General features: G+C 42.2%; 4 protein-coding genes across 4 annotated transcripts; 3 read left to right on the top strand and 1 right to left on the bottom strand.

Moving 5' to 3' along the window:
* The first annotated feature begins 545 nt into the window (after positions 1 to 545).
* Positions 546 to 1,004, top strand: LOC121568661 (hemoglobin subunit beta-1-like). The gene is made up of 2 exons (XM_045221282.1): positions 546 to 711; positions 861 to 1,004. Exons 1-2 carry the CDS (start codon positions 562 to 564, stop codon positions 987 to 989), a joined length of 279 nt encoding a protein of 92 aa, XP_045077217.1. The 5' UTR covers positions 546 to 561; the 3' UTR covers positions 990 to 1,004.
* Positions 1,005 to 9,071: 8,067 nt separating this feature from the next.
* Positions 9,072 to 10,000, bottom strand: LOC121569093 (hemoglobin subunit alpha-4). The gene is made up of 3 exons (XM_041879729.2): positions 9,831 to 10,000; positions 9,427 to 9,634; positions 9,072 to 9,335 (listed from the first exon to the last, which is right to left on the bottom strand). Exons 1-3 carry the CDS (start codon positions 9,923 to 9,925, stop codon positions 9,207 to 9,209), a joined length of 432 nt encoding a protein of 143 aa, XP_041735663.1. The 5' UTR covers positions 9,926 to 10,000; the 3' UTR covers positions 9,072 to 9,206.
* Positions 10,001 to 11,831: 1,831 nt separating this feature from the next.
* On the top strand, positions 11,832 to 12,778 carry LOC121569096 (hemoglobin subunit beta). The gene is made up of 3 exons (XM_041879731.2): positions 11,832 to 12,008; positions 12,170 to 12,392; positions 12,532 to 12,778. Exons 1-3 carry the CDS (start codon positions 11,917 to 11,919, stop codon positions 12,661 to 12,663), a joined length of 447 nt encoding a protein of 148 aa, XP_041735665.1. The 5' UTR covers positions 11,832 to 11,916; the 3' UTR covers positions 12,664 to 12,778.
* A 13,160-nt stretch (positions 12,779 to 25,938) lies between these two features.
* On the top strand, positions 25,939 to 26,382 carry LOC121569099 (hemoglobin subunit beta-1-like). The gene is made up of 2 exons (XM_041879735.1): positions 25,939 to 26,104; positions 26,254 to 26,382. Exons 1-2 carry the CDS (start codon positions 25,955 to 25,957, stop codon positions 26,380 to 26,382), a joined length of 279 nt encoding a protein of 92 aa, XP_041735669.1. The 5' UTR covers positions 25,939 to 25,954.
* Positions 26,383 to 26,673: the final 291 nt, after the last annotated feature.

Here is a 26,673-nt window from a genome sequence, read left to right as displayed (position 1 = left end):
AGATAAGAAACTGTGCCAATTTAAAGGCCGGAATTGGTTGGAATTATCAAATTGCATCTCTTTCTATTTTTTCCTTTGAATAGCCTTATACACATTAATGAAGGAAATATGATATTCGGAAGAGTTTTGCCGTAACCTTGCTTTTATTCTTGCATTAGTTAGATCAATTAAAACTGTTTAGCTGTGATCATGCGAATTTTGAAACGTTGGTAACTAGATAAAACTGTACAGGCCTATTAGATTTTAGGATCTAACCTACAGACTTGATAATGTCACACCAATAAATTAACGTTTATTGTCCTTTTATCAGATAAATGATTGGAATTTATGTAATCATGTTCGAGAGCTGAAGCGCTCACTTGGCCAATACTTATCTTTGCCAGAGCCAATCACATGCGCCGCCTCCAGTGGGCGGAGCGCACTCATAAATATTAGTGGCATGCAAAGCGTCTCCCTACACAATACATTAATTTGTTTTATCTTGTTGCAAAACCGAAGAACAAACACTGACAACATGGTTGACTGGACAGATGCAGAGAAGAGCACCATCCTGCAGCAATCATGGGCAACCCCAAAGTTGCTGCTCACGGCAAGGTCGTGTGTGGAGCTCTGGATAAAGCTGTGAAGAACATGGGCAACATCTTGGCCACATACAAGTCACTGAGCGAGACCCACGCTAACAAACTCTTCGTTGACCCTTACAATTTCATGGTATGCCTTCTGTCTTGATATACTTATTTTTTTGGCTATACTGAGGTAGGCCTACACGTATAACATTTAGAACAATACGTCTAATTCCAAAGGTAAAACAAAAACGGCAGTCTTATTTAACGTCTTCCTTCTTTGTTTTTTGTCCACAGGTGTTGGCTGACGTCCTCACAATTGCCATTGCCGCCAAGTTCGGAGCAGCTTTCACTCCTGAAATCCAGGCAACCTGGCAGAAGTTCATGAAAGTGGTTGTCGCAGCCATGGGCAGTCGGTATTTCTAAATGCACCCCAGACAAGTGATTATATTCGTTTAGCAATTTTGGGGACAGTTCCACCACCAAATCCTCAACATCAATATTTAGGCTATACCCTATTTAGATGAGGGAAGTGGAGCTAGGCCCCTATATGGCAGGTAATCGAAGAAAGAAAACAAGTGGGCGGCCAGTACGATGCAGAACACAATAGTAAACTATTTACAGGTCATATTTACAAAGCATACATATAAGTCGCAGGGCCTCGTTTCCCAGAGCCTTCGTAGCCTTAAGATCATTGCTATGCGATACAGCTCTCTTTCTCCCTCTCTCTCACACACACACACACCCACAGACCGTTTGGCGTCGCCAACTACAGCAGTGTTCGGGTACTACTGTAAAGAAATACAGTAAGTTAGAGTAATTTTTACAGGGGGCTTACAATTACAGTTAATACCTGTATTTTTCAGCATTTTACCCATAATCCAGTGCAATCTACAGCATTAATGCTGTAAAATAAATGTAAGGTATTTTACTGTGCATTCTACAGTGTTTTACTGTTGAAAATTACAGAAAAGCCTTACAGTGTAGAACCTTTTGTCTTTAGTAGCCGAGTCGTTTCCCAGAGCCTTCGTAAGTAACGTGGCTCTTAAAAACGCTCTTCAAAACATTTGCAGGTCTACAAGTGATCCAGACCACTCATAGAGCAACCAAAGTGCATGGTTAGATGTTTTTTTGCCCTTCCGCGTCAATTCATTTACAGAAGATATCCGCTAAACATGGAATCAAGATGTTTAGCCTATCTGTCTGATTGTGACTGCCGGTAACGTCAGAACGAAGTTGACTACAAAAACAGATACAATTGAAGTATCTGCAATTGTTACAAACAAGTGAGGGATAAAAGTATGCTTCAAATGAAAAACGAGGTGACTGTATTAATATGTAGCCTACATACATGGGCATATAAAGGCTATTTCAATCATATTGAAATTAATTTCATATTCAACCAATTGAGTTATATTTTGCCACTAGGCTACGGTCTGTACTTTTTGCCTCAATGTGTTTCATGATGTGTGACAACATGTGCGCAATGATGTGCTCAATCTGTGATTTAGTGCATTATTATTGCGTAAAGTATAATAAGCCGCCTCAATAGCCTATTTGCAGCCATAGTCAAAGTGATTGCCTACACAGCCTTGGTCTATATGTACTCAAGTCTGTGATTTGGTCAAATAAGCAGTCAAATCCTATTAATTGAAAATCATAAATGAGCTCTTGATCATTGTCGATTGATAATTAATAAACCTGATCTTTACTAAAGCAACAATATGTTAATAACATTGTTGTTGGTGTAGTGTCGAGAACTATGCTGAGATGCTGTGAGAACAAGAAATCCGCTGACACTGTCCTCGATTATAATTATTTATTACATTGAAGATCTCAGCGCCAATTTACAGACTTCTGCAGACATCTGGAGAACAACGGCCCAATCTCTTAATATGTTGTTCTCCCCTCCTTTGTCCCAAACCATAGTATATATATCCTATGTAACCTGATATGGGTGTTTTCCCCTACAGACCAATCCCAGGACTCCACATAACAGACTTCCTCTGTTTTAGGGTGTCCCTATAGAAATGCTCTCCAGATGCTTCCTCAAGCTGAGTCAACATCCTCTAAGACACCATTTGCAAACGTCAGCAAAATTGTAAATTGTCTAGAATAGGGGTGTCAAACTCATTTTAGCTCAGGGGCCACATGGAGGAAAATCTATTCCCAAGTGGGCCGGACCGGTAAAATCATGGTATATATAACTTAAAAACAACAACTTCAGATTGTTTTCTTTGTTTTAATACTATCAACATAAAACATAAAGCTGGAGCCTGAGGACAGTGTGTCCAAAATAGTACAAGCACAACATCACTATTAATCATAAAACACCTCAAGTTTATTTGAAAATTCTAAAGAAAAAGAACACACAAACACACAATGCCTCAGTGATTCACAGAACTGTTTCACAGATCACAGAACTATATCAGGGTGTCATTTCTCAGGCAGAAATGTTGATACAAATAATGAAATCCTGTTCCCCAAACAAGTGCAAGAACCACAGAGTCAAGAATATGTTAAATATACAAATAAAATAAAATCAATTAAAAACAATAGCACATCAACATAAAAACATATAAACATAAAGCTGGAGCCTGAGGACAGTGTGTCCAAAAGCACAACATCACTATTAATCATAAAACACCTCAAGTTATTTGAAATTCTGAGGACAAACAACACACAAACACACAATGCCTCAGTGATTCACAGAAGTATATCACAGATCACAGAACTATATCAGGGTGTCTCATGCAGCACTTTAAGTGGGGTTGCATAGTTTGACTCCTGATACCTGGCATCTTTTAGCTTTCACCAGCACATCAATATCAGGCGTCACATCCTGAGTGGCAGCCAACTTCAGGATGTGATTCAAGTGCTTGTGCGTGAGCCTTGAGCGCAGCTTTGTTTTATTTATGCTCATTACAGAGAACTTGCTCACAAAGATATGTGGTTCCAAACATGCACAACAGTTTTGCAGCGAGGGCTGTCAAGTTGGGGTAACCTGGCAAGAGATTCTGATAAAATGTGTCCAAGCCAGCTGCGGCAAATTTGCCCTTCAAATCCGAGTCACACTGCAAGTATATTATTTCAAGTTGGATGCTGACGGGCAGATCAGAGGGATTCACGGTTAATGGCGAACAAAAAACGTTGAAGTCTTTCTCCAGTTCACCAAAAATCTGAAAGCGTTGCTCAAACTCCCTTAACAGTCCCGTTATTTTATCTTTGAACCGCTTCATGTCTGCCACATGTTGGGTCGCGCACACATTTTTCAGACAGGGGAAGTGAGCTGCATCACCACCGGCGAGTTGCGTCTCCCACAATGACAGCTTCAACTTGAAAGAACGTATGCTGTCATAATACTGCGTGGCAACTTTGTTGCACCCTTGCAGCTGTTTGTTCAAGTTATTCAGGTGCTCTGTAACATCCACCATAAATGCAAGGTCCTGCATCCATTCTGCGGAATGAAATTCTAACACTGGTTTGCCCTTTTCTTCCATGAACTGTTCAATTTCTTCTCGTAAATCAAAGAAACGCCTCAGCACAGCACCTCGGCTTAACCATCTTACCTCAGTGTGGTATGGCAGGCCATAGATGTGGTCTTTCTCTCTGAGAAGGCTGTCAAACTGACGTTGATTCAGGCTTCTGGATCGGATGAAATTAACAGTTTGGATAATATAATAATAATAATATAATAATAATATAATATAATAATATAATAATAATATAATAAAAATAATAACCACCTTCATGACGTTATCCATCTTCAATGACTTGCAACACAAAGCCTCCTGGTGCAAAATACAGTGAAAAGTCCAAAAATCACGTCCTCCATTTGCAGATTGCACGTTCTCTCTGAACTTTGTCACAACGCCTGCTTTTTTCCCGATCATTGAGGGCGCACCATCTGTAGCCAGGCTGACAGCGCGGGACCAGTCCACTCCGACCCTGTCCAGCACGCTGACGAGTGCAGTGAAAATATCAGCTGCTGTCGTTGTATCTGTCATAGTCACCAACTCCACGAACTCCTTGGTGACGGTCAATGTGTCATCAACTCTGCGGATGAAAATGGCCAGTTGTGCAACATCTGTAATGTCCGTGCTTTCATCAATTGCAACCGAAAACGCAATTAATTACTTTACTTTTTGCTTCAACTGGCTGTCCAAATCCACTGAAAGATCGGAAATCCTGTCTGCAACTGTGTTTCTTGTCAGGCTGATATTTGCAAAAGCCTGGTGCTTTTCAGGGCACACAATCTCTGCTGCCTTCATCATGCATGTTTTTACAAATTCACCCTCACTAAATGGTTTTGAAGCCACTGCGATTTCATTAGCAATGAGGTAGCTAGCTTTCACTGCAGCGTCACTGATGTCTCGGCTGTGAGTAAACACAGACTGCTGTTTCTTCAGACCCGCCAACAGTTCATTCACCTTCTCTCTTCTCCGCTGTCCTTGAAAGTTGTCTTATTTGTCGGCATGAAGACTCACATAGTGGCGACGAAGGTTATATTCTTTCAGCACTGCAACATGCTGTGAACACACCAAACATACAGCTTTCCCATTCAATTCCGTGAATAAATAGAAGGATGACAATTTTTCTTGGAACACTCTGCACTCTGCGTCCACTTTTCTCTTTTTTGACAGAGACATATTGGGGCAATGAGGGTGCCAAAGCACATAATGTTAAAAGTAGAAGCCGTAATAAATATCGCGGGCAAAACAAAGTAGCTCATCCGGACTGGCTGCACTTGCTTGACCTATTTGCTCTGCCCCGGAATAAACAGTTTGCTTGCTTAACACAATTGCCATTGCGCCATCCGGTGGACACAATTGGAACAGCAGTTTCTTTTATTGAAAAATTGCAGCTCATTTTTATACTTTACAAAATCATCTCGCGGGCGGATTAAACCCGTTTGCGGGCCTGATCCGGCCCGCGGGCCGGACGTTTGACACCCCTGGTCTAGAAACTACATTGGTTTTATAGGCCGCTACCACATACACTCTAAAAAGTTTCTGGAGGATCCTTTAGGGGTTCTTCAAACTGAAACTATGGGGGAAATCCTACAAGTTCTTCAAATAACCCCTTTCAATGGATCCTCAAAGAACCCTTTGAATAACTTTTTGGGATTAATTTTTGAACTACTCCCCCCTCCCCTATTATGAATAATAATAATAATAATAATATTTAATAATAATAATAATAATAATAATAACCATAACAATAACAACAATAACACCATATTTTAGTTGTCATTTTTTAAATGATTTTAGCAGCAAAGCAGAATAAAAAAATTCAAATATAAGGTAAACTCCCAGTAGAGCCCCAAGTCCAATGGGTATATCCTCTGGCATGTTGATGTTAATGTTTTATGCAGACGACAGTATTCATACCTTAGTTTTCGTGGTAAATGTGAATGAAAAAAACTGTTTTGATAATGGTTTTCATACACATACCTTGTCCATAATGTTGAGGCCTATGGGATTTTCATTGAAGAGGTAAGGAAGGAGGATGGTACATGTGATACGCATAATATATAGCCCGTGGTGCTCAGTTGGTAGAGCATGGCGCTTGCAACGCCAGGTTTGTGGGTTCGATTCCCACGGGGGCCAGTATGAAAAACAAAAATGTATGCACTCACTAACTGTAAGTTAATGGATAAATGTTTCTGCTAAATTACTAAAATGTAAAATAACATACCAATACCAATTGACATACCTTTGTATGCCTCCTCACCTGCAGACACAAAAGTTCAGTAATCTGCACCCAATACAGCTAGCCTTCACCATCTTATAGCAGACAAATTCTTACCTCTTTGTTGATTGATATCCATTGAATTCTGTCCATTTTCTGTTTTAGAAAGATTTGCACAAATATGAAAAGATAGATGGTATCATCATAAAACATATCAATTTAGATCATACAAGGGACAACCCTTTCCTTAAATTGAGGAGATCTTTAAATGTTTCAGTTAAGTGCCTGCACCTACTGTCCTTTCAAATTCAAATCCAAATGTTTCAGCTGGGCAGTTAGGTTCCTGCAAGAACCCCCACCAACTAAGGAGGTTCCTCGGTTAACCCCACCTCCTATGGGGTTCTTGGAAGAACCCTTTGCGGGTAATTTTCAGTGCCAATAACCCTAAAGGTTCTTCAAAGAACTTTGAGGATCTTAGAAGAACCCTTGTTGAACCCCTACATTTTAGAGTGTAGTTCCATAAATGGTTTTGTGGGCAGTTACAGCAGGGAAATCAATCACGCTATCCTGAGTGTAGGCTATATGACAATCCAGAGTAATGTCTGGCCACAACATACAGTTAATTCGGAAAGTATTCAAACCCCTTGACTTTTTCCACATTTTGTTACTTTACAGCCTTATTCTAAAATGGATGAAATTGTTTTTTTCCCCCTCATCAATCTACACACAATACCCCATAATGACAAATTGAAAACAATTTTATTAAAAATTAAACGGAAATACCTTATTTACATAATCATTCAGACCCTTTGCAATAAGACTCAAAATTGAGCTCAGGTGCATCCTGTTTCCACTGATCATCCTTGAGATGTTTCTACAACTTGATTGGAGTCCACCTGTGGTAAATTCAATTGATTGGACATGATTTGGAAAGGCACACACCTGTCTATATAAGATCCCACAGTTGACAGTGCATGTCAGAGCAAAAACCAAGCCATGAGGTCGAAGGAATTGTCCGTAGAGCTCAGAGACAGCATTGTGTCGAGGCACAGATCTTGGGAAGGGTACCAAAACATTTCTGCAGCATTGAAGGTCCCCAAGAACACAGTGGCCTCCATCATTCTTAAATGGAAGAAGTTTGGAACCAGCAAGACTCTTCCTAGAGCTGGCCGCCCGGCCAAACTGAGCAATCGGGGTGACGGGCCTTGGTCAGGAGGTGACCAAGAACCTGATCGTCACTCTGACAGAGCTCCAGAGTTCCTCTGTGGAGATGGGAGAACCTTCCAGAAGGACAACCATCTCTGCAGCACTCCACCAATGATGTCTTTATGGTAGTGGCCAGACGGAAGCCACTCCTCAACAAAAGGCACATGACAGCCAGCTTGGAGTTGCAAAAAGGCACCTAAAGGACTCTCAGACCATGAGAAACAAGATTCTCTGGTCTGATGAAACCAAGATTGAACTCTTTGGCCTGAATGCAAAGCGTCACGTCTGAAGGAAACCTGGCACCATCCCTACGGTGAAGCATGGTGGTGGTAGCATCATGCTGTGGGGATGTTTTTCAGCGGCAGGGACTGGGAGACTAGTCAGGATCGAGGGAAAGATGAACGGAGCAAAGTACAGAGAGATCCTTGATGAAAACCTGCTCCAGAGCGCACAGGACCTCAGACTGGGGACGAAGGTTCACCTTCCAACAGGACAACGACCCTAAGCACACAGCCAAGACAACGCAGGAGTGGCTTCGGGACAAGTCTCTGAATGTCCTTGAGTGGCCCAGCCAGAGCTCGGAGTTGAACCCGATCGAACATCTCTGGAGAGACCTGAAAAGTGGCCTATCCAACCTGACAGAGCTTGAGAGGATATACAGAGAAGAATGGGAGAAACTCCCTAAATACAGGTGTACCTAGCTTGTAGCGTCATACTCAAGAAGTATTTAGGCTTTAATCGCTGCCTAAGGTGCTTCAACAAATTACTGAATATTTATGTAAATGTGATATTTCCGGGGGGGTTTTAAAATAAATTTGCAAACATTTCTAAAAACCTGTTTTTGCTTTGTCATTATGGGGTATTGTATGTAGATTGATGAGGGGGAAAAGACAATTTAATTTAATCCATTTTAAAATAAGACTGTAACATAACAAAATGTGGAAAAAGTCAAGGGGTCTGTATACCTTCCAAATGCACTGTAAATCACAAAACAATGTGAGCAGGGGCTTCATGCCCGCCAAATATCTGAGGGGGCACAAAGTAAGTGAGGATGGCTGGGGGGTGGTCCCTAAATTTGAGGATTTTGCATTTTTCAAACACCTGAAACAGATGTTTCCTGCTTAATTCTATGCAAAACATATGTCAATTTTTCTGCATATCTAAACATACATCTTGAGCTGTCTGTATCCTCCTGTTCTTTTTTAAAGAAATGAAATATTATTCTCTGCATCTCTGCTAAAATCTGGGTAAAAGATTGAAAGGAATGTTATTCTTATTCAGTACATGTAGTTATTGCTTGCTTTTCTAAAGTCTACCAACCTTGCCAGCAGGCATGCCAGCTAAGATAGTTAGACAAGCATGCTTCTCTAACTTGATTGATAGCCTGAAATGACTTATTGGTAGATAATGAGTTTGGGAGATTGGGAACCCGTCTGAGCTAGCTAAAGCCAACTTCATACAATTGCTAAGTGGCTAGTAGTATTACAGAGAAAAAAATATTATTATTCTTATCATTATTTATTTTTTTAAGAGGACAAATCTGAGGGGCCCCCTATGGGTATGACCCCTCTGAATGTGAGACAACGAAAATGACAAACAAACACCTCGGTATGAGTTTCAATTAGGTTTATTGTCAGTGTCAATTACAGAAGGACATTACATTTGAGAAACATGGATGAACGTCTAATTCTGACGTGAGACTGAGAGCTTGTAGCTCGGATGACAGTTTAACAGCTGAACTCCCGTTTAGCGGTACTTCTCGGCCAGGGCCAGAGCCAGTTGCTGCAGGAACTTGTCCGCGGACAAATGGATCTCGGGGGTGAATTCGGCGGGGAAGTAGGCGGCAACGACCACAATCAGGTTGTGAGCCAGGATCTGCAAATGAAAAGGGAATAGATTATTTCACCTTCACACAGGTAAAAACTCCGATTTTTTGTGTGTGTTCTTTCCAGTCTTATTCTCTTACCTTGAAGTTGGTGGGGTCCACCCTCAGCTTGGTGGCGTGCAGTTCACTGAGCTTGGACAAGAAACCAAAGAGATTGTCCATGTTGTTAACACATTCATCGATCTGATTCATGATGGTGATGCCGTGCTTCTTCACTGGAGCGGAACCGGGGGCCACGGAAGCCCAGTGGGAGAAGTAAGCCTTGGTCTGGGGGTAGACGACGAGCATCCTGTCGTGGACATTAGAAATCAGGTGAGCCAAAATTCATCTTAAATAATAATTCACACGGTCGGGGATCCCGTCCATATTTTTGCTGAGATAGGCTACGCGTTCATAGCTTCCATAGAATTGACTGAGGAGTTATGTGTTAATAATTTGAATAAACATGTCCTTATATAATTTATCATACATCGTTATGTAATTACCTGGAAAGAGCCTGTTCTCCAATCTCATCGGATTTAGGGAGGATCTTGCCCCAGATGGCCTTCACGTTGGCTTTGTCCTTGGCTGAGAGACTCATAGCTGTCTTGTCCGTTTATCCACTTAAATGAGGATGCTAAGAAAAGAAGCGTGTGAGGGTATACTTCTCAGAGGCTGTTTTTATTGAGGCATGAGAGAAGGCACACCCCGATATAATCTCCGCTCCTCCTCTGATTGGGCATTTTTCCAAGACATGATTCATGTTTTTTTATACTTTATGGAACTGAGCCAATTCGTGTAGTGCCCAAAATATGACATTTGCACATAATAATTTCGTTTTTAAAAATACTGTCATAACATTGCATGTATTTATTTCATATAGATTGAATAACAAAGTGTTTCTGAAACACTTAATACCTCAATATTTTCTTTACAATTAAGGTTTAGTCGTAAGGTCCAATATTGCAGCACTCACTGGTGAGTATAGGCTATGTGATTCTGTACAAAAGACAGTGTTGGGGAGTCGTGGACTGCATGTACTTCAACTAGTAATTAAAATACATTTTGCAGTAGCTTGGTAGTTAACTACTTTTTTTTGTCATGTAGCAGCTAACTACTGGAACTACACACTGCTTTTTTTGCAAAATAAAATAAAATATGGATGAAGTAGGCAATCATTTCCTTTTTGGCATTATACCTTCCTAATTCTGACTTGAAACATCGTTTTTGTGTTAATAGGCTAAAATACACACTGTCAACATATTACCCCAAAGTGATCTGACTTGCAATTTTTACTCAATGGCATTTCAGATTTACATATGATCATTTTTCACGAAGTAGTTTGGATAGTGAGCTACTTTGCCAAAGTAACTTTCTATTTTTCTTAAGGGTAGCTTTATTGTAGCTTAATTTCTTCCAGTGTGAAGTAATTGCTAGCTTGGTAAACGATATTTTCAGAGTAGTTTCCCCAACACTGACAAATATTTGCAACATGATCGGATTGGCAACTAGCAATCAAATGAAGAAGTGTCCAATTTGGCCTATATAGTCAATATTCACAGTTAACACATAAATACTGAGACAAATTATAGGCCTGATAATCGGAAAGGTTTTGTTCTGGTTGCAAAGCGTAGCCTGGGCCTATCACAAATCGTTGTAACAATATATAGGCTACGTGCATTGTATTTCAGAGGAATTAAACAAAAAGCTGTAGTTTCATTTAATTAAATAGGCTAATATCCTAATTGAATAGTGTCCAGTTAGAACTTATCATGTAATTCCCCTGATGAAGGCCTATAAAAACGACTTTTCCCCATCTGACATTTCGATGAATCATTAAAAAAAACAGAAATATGCAACTATCAAATGGGTGGGGCCGTCTGAATATGAAGATAAAACACATTTTGAGTCATGCTCTTTCTTTAATAGTTTACTCCCAATTTAGTTATTTTTTATTTATTTTTTATGAGACCCTACATAAACACTTCCATCAATAATTAGCATTTTATAAAGATAATATTGCAATTCAATGTGAATATTACAACAATATATTAAAAGAGAATTTAGGGCTAAATAAGGTTCTATCCTGAGATAATTGGCATTAAAGTTCCGAACCCTCATTGGTTTGAATGGTGTCATACATTTATTATCTTGTATTCTTTTGAACTTAACTATATTAATTGGGGTATTAAGTACTATGTGCAGTATGTAGAGAACATTGAACAGAACAAGGCTACGTCAATAACTCAATAACTTTTGACAAAAATGCCGATAGAATCTTATAGTCCCAAGCTCTCAATGTGTTTATGAAGGCTAATCATGACTTGTTTATTTCATCCGTAATCATTTGAATTTGGCAACGCCTAAATGACCAAGCAAATTCTTTAAAGGTGGGATGAAGTTGGCACAATGCCGATTTGTGCCTCACCGGAGGACCTTGCCCCCTCAAGACATTCATCCAATCATTTTCTGTGTTTTGTTCAGGGCGGAGATGCTGAACATCAATAAATTGGACGTCCCCGGAGACAAAAAGCTCAGGGATCCCTTGGAACATTTTGCAAGTACCAACGGAAATCAACAAACAACGTCAATATGGTCGACTGGACAGATGCTGAGCGCAGTGCCATCTTAGGCCTGTGGGGAAAGATCAGCGTGGATGAGATCGGACCCCAGGCCCTGGCCAGGTACATTCTTGTAATATTTATGTGGATATCATTAAAAAATAACACGATAATAGGCTACCTAGGCTATTTAGCACTAATCGCGGTGTTCACCTTTGGTGCGATACAGACCGTGTTAATTGTGAAGTATAATTGTAATTGCAGCCTGTTTTATTTCTTTTTAGACTTCTGATCGTGTGTCCATGGACTCAGAGGCACTTCAGCACCTTCGGCAACCTGTCCACACCCGCTGCCATCATGGGTAACCCCGCCGTGGCCAAGCACGGTAAGACCGTGATGCACGGACTGGACAGAGCTGTGCAGAACCTGGATGACATCAAAAACACCTATACTGCACTGAGTGTGATGCACTCGGAGAAACTGCACGTGGATCCCGACAACTTCAGGGTGAGTATTAAACTTTAGCAAACTAAAACAAAATACAAAAATAAATAGTATTTTTCATTAAATAGCGTTATGAGCCGATGTAAAGCTTATTCCAATATTTCATTTTCCATGTGGTTGTTGTACGGTCCCCTCTCCACAGCTCCTCGCCGACTGCATCACCGTGTGCGTGGCCGCCAAGCTCGGTCCCGCCGGTTTCACTGCTGATACTCAGGAAGCCTTCCAGAAGTTCCTGGCTGTAGTTGTGTCCGCTCTCGGCAGACAGTACCACTAGAGCATCACTCGACAGCATCAATATGGAAGAGAGATGACACTCCAACTCCAGTCTGTTAGGCTGTAAGCTGTGCCATAGCTACACATATTGAAATAATAAAATCGTTTTAAAAGCATTTATGTTTTTGAAGTATTGTTTTTTGATGGAAAACTCTCTCCTACAATTTTACATGGTTTCTAGTTATGAGGTCGTTGGGTGGTCTACATTTTTATTTTAGTCATTTAGCAGACGCTCTTATCCAGAGCGACTTACAGTTAGTGAATACATATTTTTTTATTATACTGGCCCCCCGTGGGAATCGAACCCACAACCCTGGCGTTGCAAACGCCATTCTCTATCAACTGAGCTACATCCCTGCCGGCCATTCCCTCCCCTACCCTGGACGACTTGTGCGCCGCCCATGAGTCTCCCGGTCGCGGCCGGCTGCGACAGAGCCTGGATTCGAACCAGGATCTCTAGTGGCACAGCCTTAGACCACTGCGCCACTCAGGAGTACTTACAGATGGGCTGTGTACAGGTGCAGTGATCGGTAAGCTGCTCTGACAACTGATGCTTAAAGTTAGTGAGGGAGATAAGAGTCTCCAGCTTCAGAGATTTTTTCAGTTCGATCCAGTCATTAGCAGCAGAGAACTGGAAGGAGTGGCGACCAAAGGAGGTGTTGGCTTTGGCGATGACCAGTGAGATATACCTGCTGGAGCGCATACTACGGGTGGGTGTTGCTATGGTGACCAGTGAGCTAAGATAAGGTGGGGATTTGCCTAGCAGTGATTTATAGATGATCTAGAGCCAGTGGGTTTGGATTGGATCAGCTGCACAGCTGATGCCTGCTAGACTGTTCCTTTACACGGTACCCTGTCCTGTTTATTCTGTTTAGCCTTAGCCCAAACGTTATCGCTATTTCCAGTTGTTGTCTTAGCTCTCTCTAATAACACCTGTGACTGCTTTATGCCTCTCTCCCATGTCAATTATGCCTTGCCTATTGCTGTTTGGGTTAGTTCTTATTATACAATTTCACTGTAGAACCCCTAGTCCCTCTCAAACTGCCTCAAATAGTTCCTTTGTTCCACCCCCCATACACAAATCGGTGCCTCCAGTGACGCTATCTCTTTCATTGTTACCCAACGCTTAGGGTTACCTGAACTGTACTCATATCCTTCCATATCCTTTTCTGTACATAATGCCCTGAATCTTTTCTACAACGCCCGGAGAACTGCCCCCTTTATTCTATGTACCCAACGCACTAGAAGACCAGTTCTTAAAGCCTTTAGTCGTATCCTTATTCTAGTCCTCCTCTGTTCCTCTGGTGATGTAGAGGCTAACCCAGGCCCTGCAGCCCCCAGTATCACTCCTACTCCCCAGGAGCTATCATTTGTTGACTTCTGTAACCGTAAAAGTCTTGGTTTTCTGCACGTAAATATCAGAAGCCTCCTTCCTAAGTTTGAGTTATTCACTGCGTTAGCACACTCCGCCAACCCTGATGTTCTAGCAGTGTCTGAATCCTGGCTTAGGAAGGCCACCAAAAATTCTGAAATTTCCATCCCCAACTATAACATTTTCCGTCTAGATAGAACTGCCAAAGGGGGTGGAGTTGCAATCTACTGTAGAGATAGCCTGCAGAGCTCTATCATACTATCCAGGTCTGTGCCCAAACAGTTTGAGCTTCTACTTCTAAAAATCCACCTTTCCAGAAAAAAATCTCTCACTGTTGCCGCTTGCTACAGACCCCCCTCAGCCCCCAGCTGTGCCCTGGACTCCATATGTGAATTGATTGCCCCCCATCTATCCTCAGAGTTCGTACTGCTTGGTGACCTAAATTGGGATATGCTTAACACCCCGGCCGTCCTACAATCTAAACTAGATGCCCTCAATCTCACACAAATTATCAACGAACCTACCAGGTACAACCCTAAATCCGTAAACATGGGTACCCTCATAGATATCATCCTGACTAACTTACCCTCTAAATACACCTCCGCTGTCTTCAACCAGGATCTCAGCGATCACTGCCTTATTGCCTGCGTCCGTAACGGGTCCGCGGTCAAACGACCACCCCTCATCACTGTCAAACGCTCCCAAAAACACTTCAGCGAGCAGGCCTTCCTAATTGACCTGGCCCAGGTATCCTGGATGGATATAGATCTCATTCCGTCAGTAGAGGATGCCTGGTTGTTCTTTAAAAGTAATTTCCTCTCAATCTTAAATAAACATGCCCCATTCAAAAATACAGAACTAAGAACAGATATAGCCCCTGGTTCTCCTCAGACTTGACTGCCCTTGACCAGCACAAAAACATCCTGTGGCGTACTGCATTAGCATCAAATAGCCCCCGCGATATGCAACTTTTCAGGGAAGTTAGGAACCAATATACACAAGCAGTTAGGAAAGTAAAGGCTAACTTTTTTCAAACAGAAATTTGCATCCTGTAGCACTAACTCCAAAAAGTTTTGGGACACTGTAAAGTCCATGGAAAATAAGAGCACTTCCTCCCAGCTGCCCACTGCACTGAGGCTAGGAAACACTATCACCACCGATAAATCTACAATAATCGAGAATTTCAACAAGCATTTTGCTACGGCTGGCCATGCTTTCCACCTGGCTACCACTACCCCGGCCACCAGCTCTGCACCCTCCGCTGCAATTTGCCCATGCCCCCCGCTTCTCCTTCACACAAATCCAGACAGCTGATGTTCTGAAAGAGCTGCAAAATCTGGACCCCTACAAATCATCTGGGCTAGACAATCTGGACCCTTTCTTTCTAAAACTAGCCGCCAAATTGTCGCAACCCCTATTACTAGCCTGTTCAATCTCTCTTTCGTAACGTCTGAGATCCCCAGAGATTGGAAAGCTGCCGCGGTCATCCCCCCTCTTCAAAGGGGGGTGACACTCTAGATCCAAACTGTTACAGACCCATATCCATCCTGCCCTGCCTTTCAAAAGTTTTTGAAAGTCAACAAACAGATCACCGACCATTTCGAATCCCACCGTACCTTCTCCGCTATGCAATCCGGTTTCCGAGCTGGTCATGGGTCCACTTCAGCCACGCTCAAGGTCCTAAACGATATTATAACCGCGATCGATAATAGACAGTACTGTGCAGCCATTTTCATTGACCTGGCCAAGGCTTTCGACTCTGTCAACCACCGCATTCTTATTGGCAGACTAAATAGCCTTGGTTTCTCAAATGACTGCCTCGCCTGGTTCACCAACTACTTCTCAGATAGAGTTCAATGTGTCAAATCGGAGGGCCTGTTGTCTGGACCTATGGCAGTCTTTATGGGGGTGCCACAGGGTTCAATTCTTGGGCCGACTCTTTTCTCTGTGTATATCAATGACGTCGCTCTTGCTGCTGGTGACTCTCAGATCCACCTCTACGCAGAAGACACCGTTTTGTATACATCTGGCCCTTCATTGGACACTGTGTTAACAAACCTCCAAACGAGCTTCAATGCCATACAACACTCCTTCAGTAGCCTCCAACTGCTCTTAAACACTAGTAAAACTAAATGCATGCTCTTCAACCGAACGCTGCTTGCACCCGCCCACCCGACTAGAATCACTACTCTCGACGGGTCTGACCTAGAGTATGTGGACAACTACAAATATCTAGGTGTCTGGTTAGACTGTAAACTCTCCTTCCAGACTCACATTAAGATTCTCCAATCCAAAGTTAAATCTAGAATCGGTTTCCTATTTCGCAACAAAGCCTCCTTCACTCATGCTGCCAAACATGCCCTCGTAAAACTGACTATCATACCGATCCTTGACTTCGGCGATGTCATTTACAAAATAGCCTCCAACACTCTACTCAGCAAATTGGATGTAGTCTATCACAGTGCCATCCGTTTTGTCTACAAAGCCCCATATACTACCCACCACCAGGGGCGGTGTGTTCATTAGGGCGATATGGGCGACGCACTGCCAAACGGGAAAAGGAAGGGATTTTTTTTCTAATCAATTATATCACGGAAACAGTAGTTTTCAGTGTTCTAATCTAGACGTCTGATCTGCCACTAAATGTCCAATCAGGCTAAAGTCGTGCTTCAAATGGCCCCGCCCGTTTTGGGGCGATTTCAGTCAGGTTGAAAATCGCCCCAGAAGTCTCTCAGACTCTCATGTAAAATCTTTTTTTTTTCAAATATCAGAGCTTTCAATACAATCTCTATGGGTTCCGGGAGGGCTTGCACTTACGCGCTTTCGTCATACGTAACATAACCATGAACATAACTAAGAAAAGAGCGGGTAGCAGCGTCAATCAATTCACGTACTACTGTCAAGATGGCTATCGTTCAGTGCAACTCGATTGTCTCTTTGAAAGAAGTTCATTTTTGTCGGCGAACAAATCAAGATAAATTGGCAACGAAACAATTAGGACCTCCCAGACCAAATTTAATAATTCAACAGGTTTCTACTAAAGGGGGGAAAAGTCCTACACCCGAGGATTTTCCAAAAATTGGTACGAACGAAAAACCTGGCTAGCAGGCTGCGATGTAGCTAATGCAGTCTTCTGCCACCCCTGCTTACTCTTTCACCCTGAAGGCGGCACGGCAGACAGCACCGCTTGGACAGCGACTGGTGTAACGGACATGCACCATCTTTCAGAAAAGATTAAGAAACATGAGCTGTCAAAGACCCACATGGATAGCTGTTTGAGATTGTCTGCTTTGGGGAGAGTGAACATTGCCACTCAACTGGATGAGGGATACAGGCTAGCTGTCCGCCGCCACAACGATGAGGTTAGCAAGAACCGCCACATCCTCAGCCGGCTAATCCAGTGTGTGAAGTTTTGCGGAGTGTTTGAGTTAGCTTTGCGAGGCAAAGATGAAACTGAGGGCTCCACCAACCCTGGTATTTTTCTTGGACTTGTCAACTTTGTGGCACAATTAGATGAGGTGTTTGATGACCATCTTAAAAATGCTGAAGTTTTCAAGGGCACATCAAAGACCATTCAAAACGAGCTACTGGAGTGTATGCTAGCGGTCATGAGGGAACATATTATGGAGGAGGTGAAGTCGGCGAACTTCGTAGCTATCCAAGCTGACGAGACCACGGACGTTTCTACACAGACACAGCTGGTGCTTGTGCTGAGGTACATAGATAGCAAGAAGATTTTATTTTTTTCCTGGGGCTTTTTCACAAAATCATGCCCCACGTCGACATTCTGTACCAGAAGCTACAGAAGAAGGACATCGATGCTGTCTTCATCAAACGTGCCCTCGACAGCTTCACAAGCAGTGTGCAGGCCATAAGGTAAGATTAAACAATATCATTCGATCTTTCTCAAAGCAGAGCTTTATTTGAAAATGTATGCATGAAAGGAGACATCATCATATTTACAAATCTATACAATTGGCCAGAATATGGTTGTTCATTTTTACAAAGCCATACAGATAGCTGTGTTTACCTTTTCTAGAAATTATTTTCAAATTCTGTTTTCAGGCAAAATGTCTATCACTGTTCATTTTCACAAATCTATACAAGAGGGCAGAATATGGAAGTCTATAAAAATGTCTTATTACCAATAACTTGCATCAATGTTTTCAGTAGCCTCTATCAAAAGCTCCTGCTTGCTTGTTGTGAATTATGCTCAGGTGCACATATTTCCAATTCAACCATGAGGCCTTTTTGAAGCAAGTAATGTGTATATCAGTATTGACTTATATGCTGCCCCTGTCTTCATGTTGTTGCTGGACATATCTTTTTTTTAAATGTGTGTAGGTCACCTAAATCATCAGAAAAATTGCCCCCCCTGAGATTTTTTTCAGGAGCCGCCACTGCCCACCACTGTGACCTGTACGCTCTTGTTGGCTGGTCCTCACTACATATTCGTCGCCAAACCCACTGGCTCCAGGTCATCTATAAATCACTGCTAGGCAAATCCCCGCCTTATCTTAGCTCATTGGTCACCATAGCAACACCCACCCGTAGTCTGCGCTCCAGCAGGTATATCTCACTGGTCATCCCCAAAGCCAACACCTCCTTTGGCCGCCATTCCTTCCAGTTCTCTGCTGCCAATGACTGGAACAAATTGCAAAAATCTCTGAAGCTGGAGACACTTATCTCCCTCACTAACTTTAAGCATCAGTTGTCAGAGCACCTTACCGATCACTGCACCTGTACACAGCCCATCTGAAATTAGCCCGCCCAACTACCTCATCCCTATATTGTTATTTATTTTGCTCATTTGTACCCCAGTATCTCTATTTGCACATCATCTCTTACACATCTATCATTCCAGTGTTAATACTAATTGTAATTATTTTGCACTATAGCCTATTTATTGCCTTACCTCCATAACTTGCTACATTTGCACACACTGTATGTATTTCTGTCGTATTTTTGACTTTGTTTTGTTTTACCCAGTGGCGGCTGGTGAAAAATATTCTCGGTGGGGCTGTGCCATACTTTTTTTTTCCTGTAACCATCGCGATATATTTTAACACAAACTGCAGGACAGCAGTGCTCAGTGAAACATTCAGTAATTATTTAATGCCAATATTAAAAAGTTGAGGCATTCTTACACAAAAACATATTACACAAACCCAAGCCTTTCATTTGCATTTAAAGTGAACTTTTCACCATTGGTAGTAAACAGGCAACGCAACAGGCATGCTGTCAGAACAGAGTGGAAAGTGGACAATAACATGAAATTATTATAAAGTTTATAGGAAATCTTACACTGTATAAAAGGATGTATAATATAGAAATGGATATCAAGTGGATGAACTCAAACCTTTGACTGGAAGAATAGCATACAGTATTTTATGATCATACTAAATGTGACTAATTGTTAATGTGCTCCAGAACTGCAACAATTAATTGATACAAAACAACATATATACAGTAATATTAGCAAAGACACTATTAAGACTTTCTAGAGTACCATATATAACTGGATTTTTTATGCTAAGGTCAACTATATACAAAGAAACATGCGGCCAGAGCTGCTCTGTGTGTGTGTGTCTGTCATCTTATTTGTACAGGAATTTTGCCCGTCTGTCCTTCTGAGTGGCAAACCTCTCAATGACCCTTTGATTAAAGTCAGGAATGTCCCTGACAAGTTTCTTCTCCATGGAGAGCATGGCCAGAGCGTTCAGGCGATCCTGTGTCATGCTGTTTCTCAGGAAGGTCTTGATCCTTTTCAGTGTAGAGAAGCACCTTTCTGACTCAGCAGTTGTCATGGGTGTGGTGATGAGGATCTTGAGGAGGCTGGCAGTCTCTGTGAAAGTGCTCTGAAGGTTGTTCTCCATGAAGAACTGGTACAGGGGCACTGCACCACTACAAGCCTTGAACTCACTGTTCTCATAGATGAGGGACAGTTCGGTTTTGAGCTTGGCCTTGTTCAACATGGGGTACGCCTCCACGGTTGTTTCAAGCGCTGTATCGGGGAACTTCACACTGTGTTGTGGGAACAACTCTCCGTGCAATAGTGTAAAAGATACATCATCAGCTTTAATTTGCAATTAAGCTATTTTGATGCAAGTGATCCTGACTGACACATGCCTATGTCCAACTCAAGTATATGATTACCAAGGTGCTGATTGTTCAGGGTTTTGGCTACATACTACCAGGCCTGAAAAAAGTTCTAGGGGGAAACACTGACAATTACATCACAACTTACCTCTATAGCCAACCTCTGTTGTTCTCCTGGTCCCAGCATCCTCCGTCGCTTGATGGGCTGTTGCTGCTCGTCAGATGCGCTGTCCCCACACAAAGACGGAATTGAGGCCCTGGGTCCAAAAAATAAAGTTTAATTTGATAACTTGCAATCAGACTTCTTAACTCACTGTAATTCCCCCTCAACACACAACCAGTGACTTTTATATATATATATATATATATATATATGACAGACAGACAGACAGACAGACAGACAGATAGTGTGTATATACACACAAACTATGTCTAGTAACTGCTTTTAACCTGTGATGTACATAATTAACTGATGTTATTACGTTTTAAAGCCTTTTTCTATTACATTTGTGAGAGGGATGCAACATCATTTTGTTCTGCTGTGCACTTAGCAATAAAGTTAATCTTCAATAACAACTAGGCCTCTTCTAGAAATTGACCTGGTGGACACCTGAATAATTATTACAAACTGTGTAGTACTTTCCTGCATTATTATCAACGTCTGATTGTGTCTTCTCTTTCCTTTTAAAATACTAAAACAAATATAATTGTGACGGCTCTATGATAATCACTCACTTTGATGACCCACATTTAGGCTTTTAAACTGTTGTAAGTGAACTATTCATCTTTCTAACAACATCTTTATCAGCCAATAGTAAATATAGTTATTACCTGATTGTTAGCATGCTGTCTGTGAACCTCTGGACAAGTGCTTTAATGAAGACAGGGTCGATGTTCCTCTTCTGCAGCTGGCTGAAAAGCATGTCCACATTTGGCATGATCTTGTGGAACAGTGCCAGGAAAAAACAGAAAGCCTCGTCTTCGAGCATCCTCACAAAGCCCCCCGCCTCTCTGACAGTCGGGGCATCAAAGTTCCCAGAGTCTCTGATGGTCTGGAAACACGTTAGGAGGTCATCCCTGTACTCGTACACAGTGTTTACAGCGCGACTGTGGAAGTTCCACCGTGTTGTAGAGGCTCTGGGGAGTCTATGCGCAACCACTTCGTCAAGCACGGTGGTTCGCTTGGGAGACCTGGAGAAGAAAGCAGAAAATCCTGCAAGGTCGGAAAAGAAAGTGCCGATCCTGGGTATGCGTGAAGTAGCCTGCTGCATGATGAGGTTCAGCTGATGTGCATAGCAGTGGACGTAGTGCGCATTTTCGTACACATCCACTATTTTACGTTGCACTCCGCCGGTGGCTCCCCTCATCACACTTGCTCCGTCGTAAGCCTGGGCAATAAGTTTGGCCTTTTGTCCATGTGAGAGTATGGTGCTGAGCCTCTCCAGCAGCGCTGTAGCGATGGTGTCGGCGGTTGCGTTCTCGATCAAAATGAACTTCGAAAAACGCTCTTGGGACGTTACTTTTAGCATCGATGTAGCGTATCACAAGCACCAACTGGCAGTGGGTGGAAACGTCAGTCGTCTCGTCAGCTTGAATGGCGATAAAATCAGCACTCTTTACTTCCTCCAGGATGTAATCCTTAAGCACTGACAGCATACAGTCCAACAGCTCGTTCTGTATCGTCTTTGACGTGCCCTTAAAAACGGTAGCTGTCTTCAGGTGCTCCTCCAGCACACTGTCGAGGGAGGCAACAAAATCCACTAAGCCCCGGAAAATGCCGGGGTTGTCCGAGGAGTCAGTCTCCTCGTGCCCACGCAAGGCCAACTCAAAAGCCCCACAGAACTTCACACAATCGATAATTTTGGATAGAATGTGCCTGTTTTTATCCACCTCCTCATTGTGTTTCCTCACCGCAATCCTGTGGCCGTCATCCAGCTGCGTAGCAATGTTCACCCTTCCTAATACAGCTAGCTTTACAGAGTTGTCCATGTGTGCCCTGGTGTTCTCATGTTTCTTTACCTTCTCTGACAGGTGCTTCATATCCCTCACTCCGGTACCTGTCCATGCTGAATCTGACCCCGTCGTTTTAAAAAGCAAGCACGGAAAGCAAAATAAAGCATTAGCATCAGTGCACCCAGCTAGCCAAGCCTTCCTGGTGTACCAGCTACGGGAGAAGCCGCGCATATACTGCTTCCCTTTCTCGCTAGCCTGCTGTCTGATTGAGAGGTCAGGTTGATCTGGGCCCAGCTCTTTCACCCGAACTTTCTCTGACAAAGTTCTCCTCTCAAACGGATCTTGGAGGAGAGATTTCACCGAGTTAGGGTTGGGTCTTGGAGGAGTAACGCTTTGCGCTCGCCATTGTCGTCTAGTAAAAATGGCGCCACTGGAGCCCGGTCCTTATTTTATCAGGGGCGAGCTTGGGGCGATAAAATAATCGCCCTCCTTGGATTCGATTTAAGATCGCTGATTGGCTACATTTTATGTCATACATTCATATCTTAAATTAGCAATTGGCTTAACTGCTACGTAGACCCGCCTCCTCGGGGCACTTTCTGTATCGCCCAGAGCTGACGAGGCGTTTGACAGGCAGAGGAAAGGTTGCGAATATGATTTTCTATCATATCTTACACATATTACTGTGTGCATTCCATATTTCAAACACACAAATATTGACATACTGATGTTTTTATTATTATTATTATTATTTTTATTTATTTTTTATTTTATTTTTTTAAATAATTTTATTTAAGGGGGCGGCGCCCTAGCGCCCTCTATCGGCCAGCCGCCACTGGTTTTACCCCATATGTAACTCTGTGTTGTTGTTTTTATCGCACTGCTTTGCTTTATCTTGGCCAGGTCGCAGTTGTACATGAGAACTTGTTCTCAACTGGTTTACCTGGTTAAATAAAGGTGAAATAAATAAATAAAAAATAAAATTGGAGATGCTTAATGTGAGTCTGGAAGGAGAGTTTACGGTCTAACCAGACACCTAGGTATTTGTAGTTGTCCACAAATTCTAAGTCAGACCCGCCGAGATAGTGATTTTAGTCGGGCGGGTGGGTGCAAGCAGCGTTCATTCTACATTTCACATTTACATTTTAGTCATTTAGCAGACGCTCTTATCCAGAGCGACTTACAGTTAGTGAGTGTATACATTATAATTTTTTAGAATTGTTTTTTTATTTGTATTTTTTTTATACTGGCCCCCCGTGGGAATCGAACCCACAACCCTGGCGTTGCAAACGCCATGCTCTACCAACTGAGCTACCTCCCTGCCAGCCATTCCCTCCCCTACCCTGGACGACGCTGAGCCAATTGTGCGCCGCCCCATGGGTCTCCCGGTCGCGGCCGGCTACGACAGAGCCTGGATTCGAACCAGGATCTCTAGTGGCACAGCTAGCACTGCGATGCAGTGCCTTAGACCACTGCGCCACTCGGGAGACTCTATATAGCCCATTCAGTTTACCAATCCCTATCGGGAACAACTCCACATTCATCAAATATTAAATGAGGTCAGCAAAATTCTAGTTACACGTATTAGATAGGCTATCCAAAGTTATGGAGAACAACATACTGAGCTAGTCCATGGTGGGCCTAAAGCACTATTTAATACTTTATTCCCTCCTTTCTTCATTTAATGTATTCAATCTAGATGTGGTAGTGATGAAATTCAAATATGACTTTGTGATGGTGAACTGTGGTGGAATAAGGACACAAACAGAGTACATAACTTAATTAATTGCCTGTTTATTTTATTGTGATAACAACAGACCAGGAACTGAAGTCCAATTTTGGACTTTCAAGACGGTCTTATCTGTATTTGTCAGCCAGGGAAGCGGACAAGGCTGCAAGGAATTTATCCACAGCAATGTTCACTTCGGGGAGTGAAATCCGCAGGAAATGAACAGCCTGGGTCACAAGGATGTTGTGGGACAGAATCTAAAAAGTATATTTTAAAAGTTTATATTGAAGGACTAAGCCATAGCAACAGACTTAGAGTTGATGTGGGCGGCAGGTAGTTTAGTGGGTAAGAGCGTTGTGCCAGTAACCGAAAGGTCGCTGGTTCTAATCCCTGAGCCGACTAGGTGAAAACATCTGTCGATGTGCCCTTAAGCAAGGCACTAAACCCTAATTGCTCCTGTAAGTCGCTCTGGATAAGAGCGTCTGCAAAATGACGTAAATGTAATGTCGAGAGTGATCAATATAGAGACAATAGGTTATCTGGGAGTGAACCTTGAAGTTTCCAGGGTCAACACGTAGCTTGAAACCGTGCAGATCGCTAAGAGCACTCAGTCCGCCGACGAGGTTGTCCATCTTTCCGACAGCATTACCAATTGCACCTGTGATGATGCTTCTTGACTGGGGCAGAGCCGGGGCTCAGGTCAGCCCAGTGGGAGAAGTAGGTCTTAGTCTGTGGGTAAGCAGTCAGCATCCTGCAAAGGAAGGTACAGAATAGTTTGTACCATAGGCGTTTTTATCCGATTTTCAACTTCTAAGCATTACGCGTATCATATTTCTCCCATCGTCTGTGTCTACAATGTAATCAATGTAGTTTACTTATTGTATGTTAAAATGCTTCGTACGGGTAGGCACATAGGCTGCTGTCAGCAGGTTAAACACAATAATTCTCAGAATTCTTTCTTTAAGAAATTATTATTATTATTTTATTATTATTTATTTTTTTCGTTGCATAAAACGAAATGTTTCAGAGTAGCCTAAACAAGCATATATTTCCAATAAATTAATTCAAAAGATGCAGCTGATTTTGCCAAATATTTCATTGATAGTTCATTGGCTATTTGAAATGGCATAGGTTTAGATTATGACGCAAATGTCGTTCTATCCTACATAATGTTAAATAATTAAAGGTAGGCTATATATTTGATTTGTAGAGTTCTATAATATATATTACATCTGTAAATTCAATTGTAGAAATCAAATCCACCTTCAAAGACCTGCATTAAATTGGAAAATATTTATTCATGGTGACGTATTTCACATTTGTATGTATCTATGATATACCTATTCTGGTGTTCAATTTAAGTTGGATATGATTCCCAATTAAAAGGTTGATTGGACTTCGAATGATGATCGAAAGAAAAGTCAGAGAGGTCATGCGAGGACATGGGTACACACCTATCCGCAAATAATACTGGACATTCCTGCTTATCACATTTAATGTCTTGAAATTAATAACTTAAAATGTGCAGGACCGGTCTGAATAACCCGATTTAAAAAAGGAAGGCATAATTTTGTCAGAGATAAGAAACTGTGCCAATTTAAAGGCCGGAATTGGTTGGAATTATCAAATTGCATCTCTTTCTATTTTTTCCTTTGAATAGCCTTATACACATTAATGAAGGAAATATGATATTCGGAAGAGTTTTGCCGTAACCTTGCTTTTATTCTTGCATTAGTTAGATCAATTAAAACTGTTTAGCTGTGATCATGCGAATTTTGAAACGTTGGTAACTAGATAAAACTGTACAGGCCTATTAGATTTTAGGATCTAACCTACAGACTTGATAATGTCACACCAATAAATTAACGTTTATTGTCCTTTTTATCAGATAAATGATTGGAATTTATGTAATCATGTTCGAGAGCTGAAGCGCTCACTTGGCCAATACTTATCTTTGCCAGAGCCAATCACATGCGCCGCCTCCAGTGGGCGGAGCGCACTCATAAATATTAGTGGCATGCAAAGCGTCTCCCTACACAATACATTAATTTGTTTTATCTTGTTGCAAAACCGAAGAACAAACACTGACAACATGGTTGACTGGACAGATGCAGAGAAGAGCACCATCCTGCAGCAATCATGGGCAACCCCAAAGTTGCTGCTCACGGCAAGGTCGTGTGTGGAGCTCTGGATAAAGCTGTGAAGAACATGGGCAACATCTTGGCCACATACAAGTCACTGAGCGAGACCCACGCTAACAAACTCTTCGTTGACCCTTACAATTTCATGGTATGCCTTCTGTCTTGATATACTTATTTTTTTGGCTATACTGAGGTAGGCCTACACGTATAACATTTAGAACAATACGTCTAATTCCAAAGGTAAAACAAAAACGGCAGTCTTATTTAACGTCTTCCTTCTTTGTTTTTTGTCCACAGGTGTTGGCTGACGTCCTCACAATTGCCATTGCCGCCAAGTTCGGAGCAGCTTTCACTCCTGAAATCCAGGCAACCTGGCAGAAGTTCATGAAAGTGGTTGTCGCAGCCATGGGCAGTCGGTATTTCTAAATGCACCCCAGACAAGTGATTATATTCGTTTAGCAATTTTGGGGACAGTTCCACCACCAAATCCTCAACATCAATATTTAGGCTATACCCTATTTAGATGAGGGAAGTGGAGCTAGGCCCCTATATGGCAGGTAATCGAAGAAAGAAAACAAGTGGGCGGCCAGTACGATGCAGAACACAATAGTAAACTATTTACAGGTCATATTTACAAAGCATACATATAAGTCGCAGGGCCTCGTTTCCCAGAGCCTTCGTAGCCTTAAGATCATTGCTATGCGATACAGCTCTCTT

Source organism: Coregonus clupeaformis, chromosome 7 (genome assembly GCF_020615455.1).
Source record: "Coregonus clupeaformis isolate EN_2021a chromosome 7, ASM2061545v1, whole genome shotgun sequence".
Classification (NCBI taxonomy): domain Eukaryota; kingdom Metazoa; phylum Chordata; class Actinopteri; order Salmoniformes; family Salmonidae; genus Coregonus; species Coregonus clupeaformis.
This window is presented reverse-complemented; position numbering and strand designations above follow the sequence as displayed.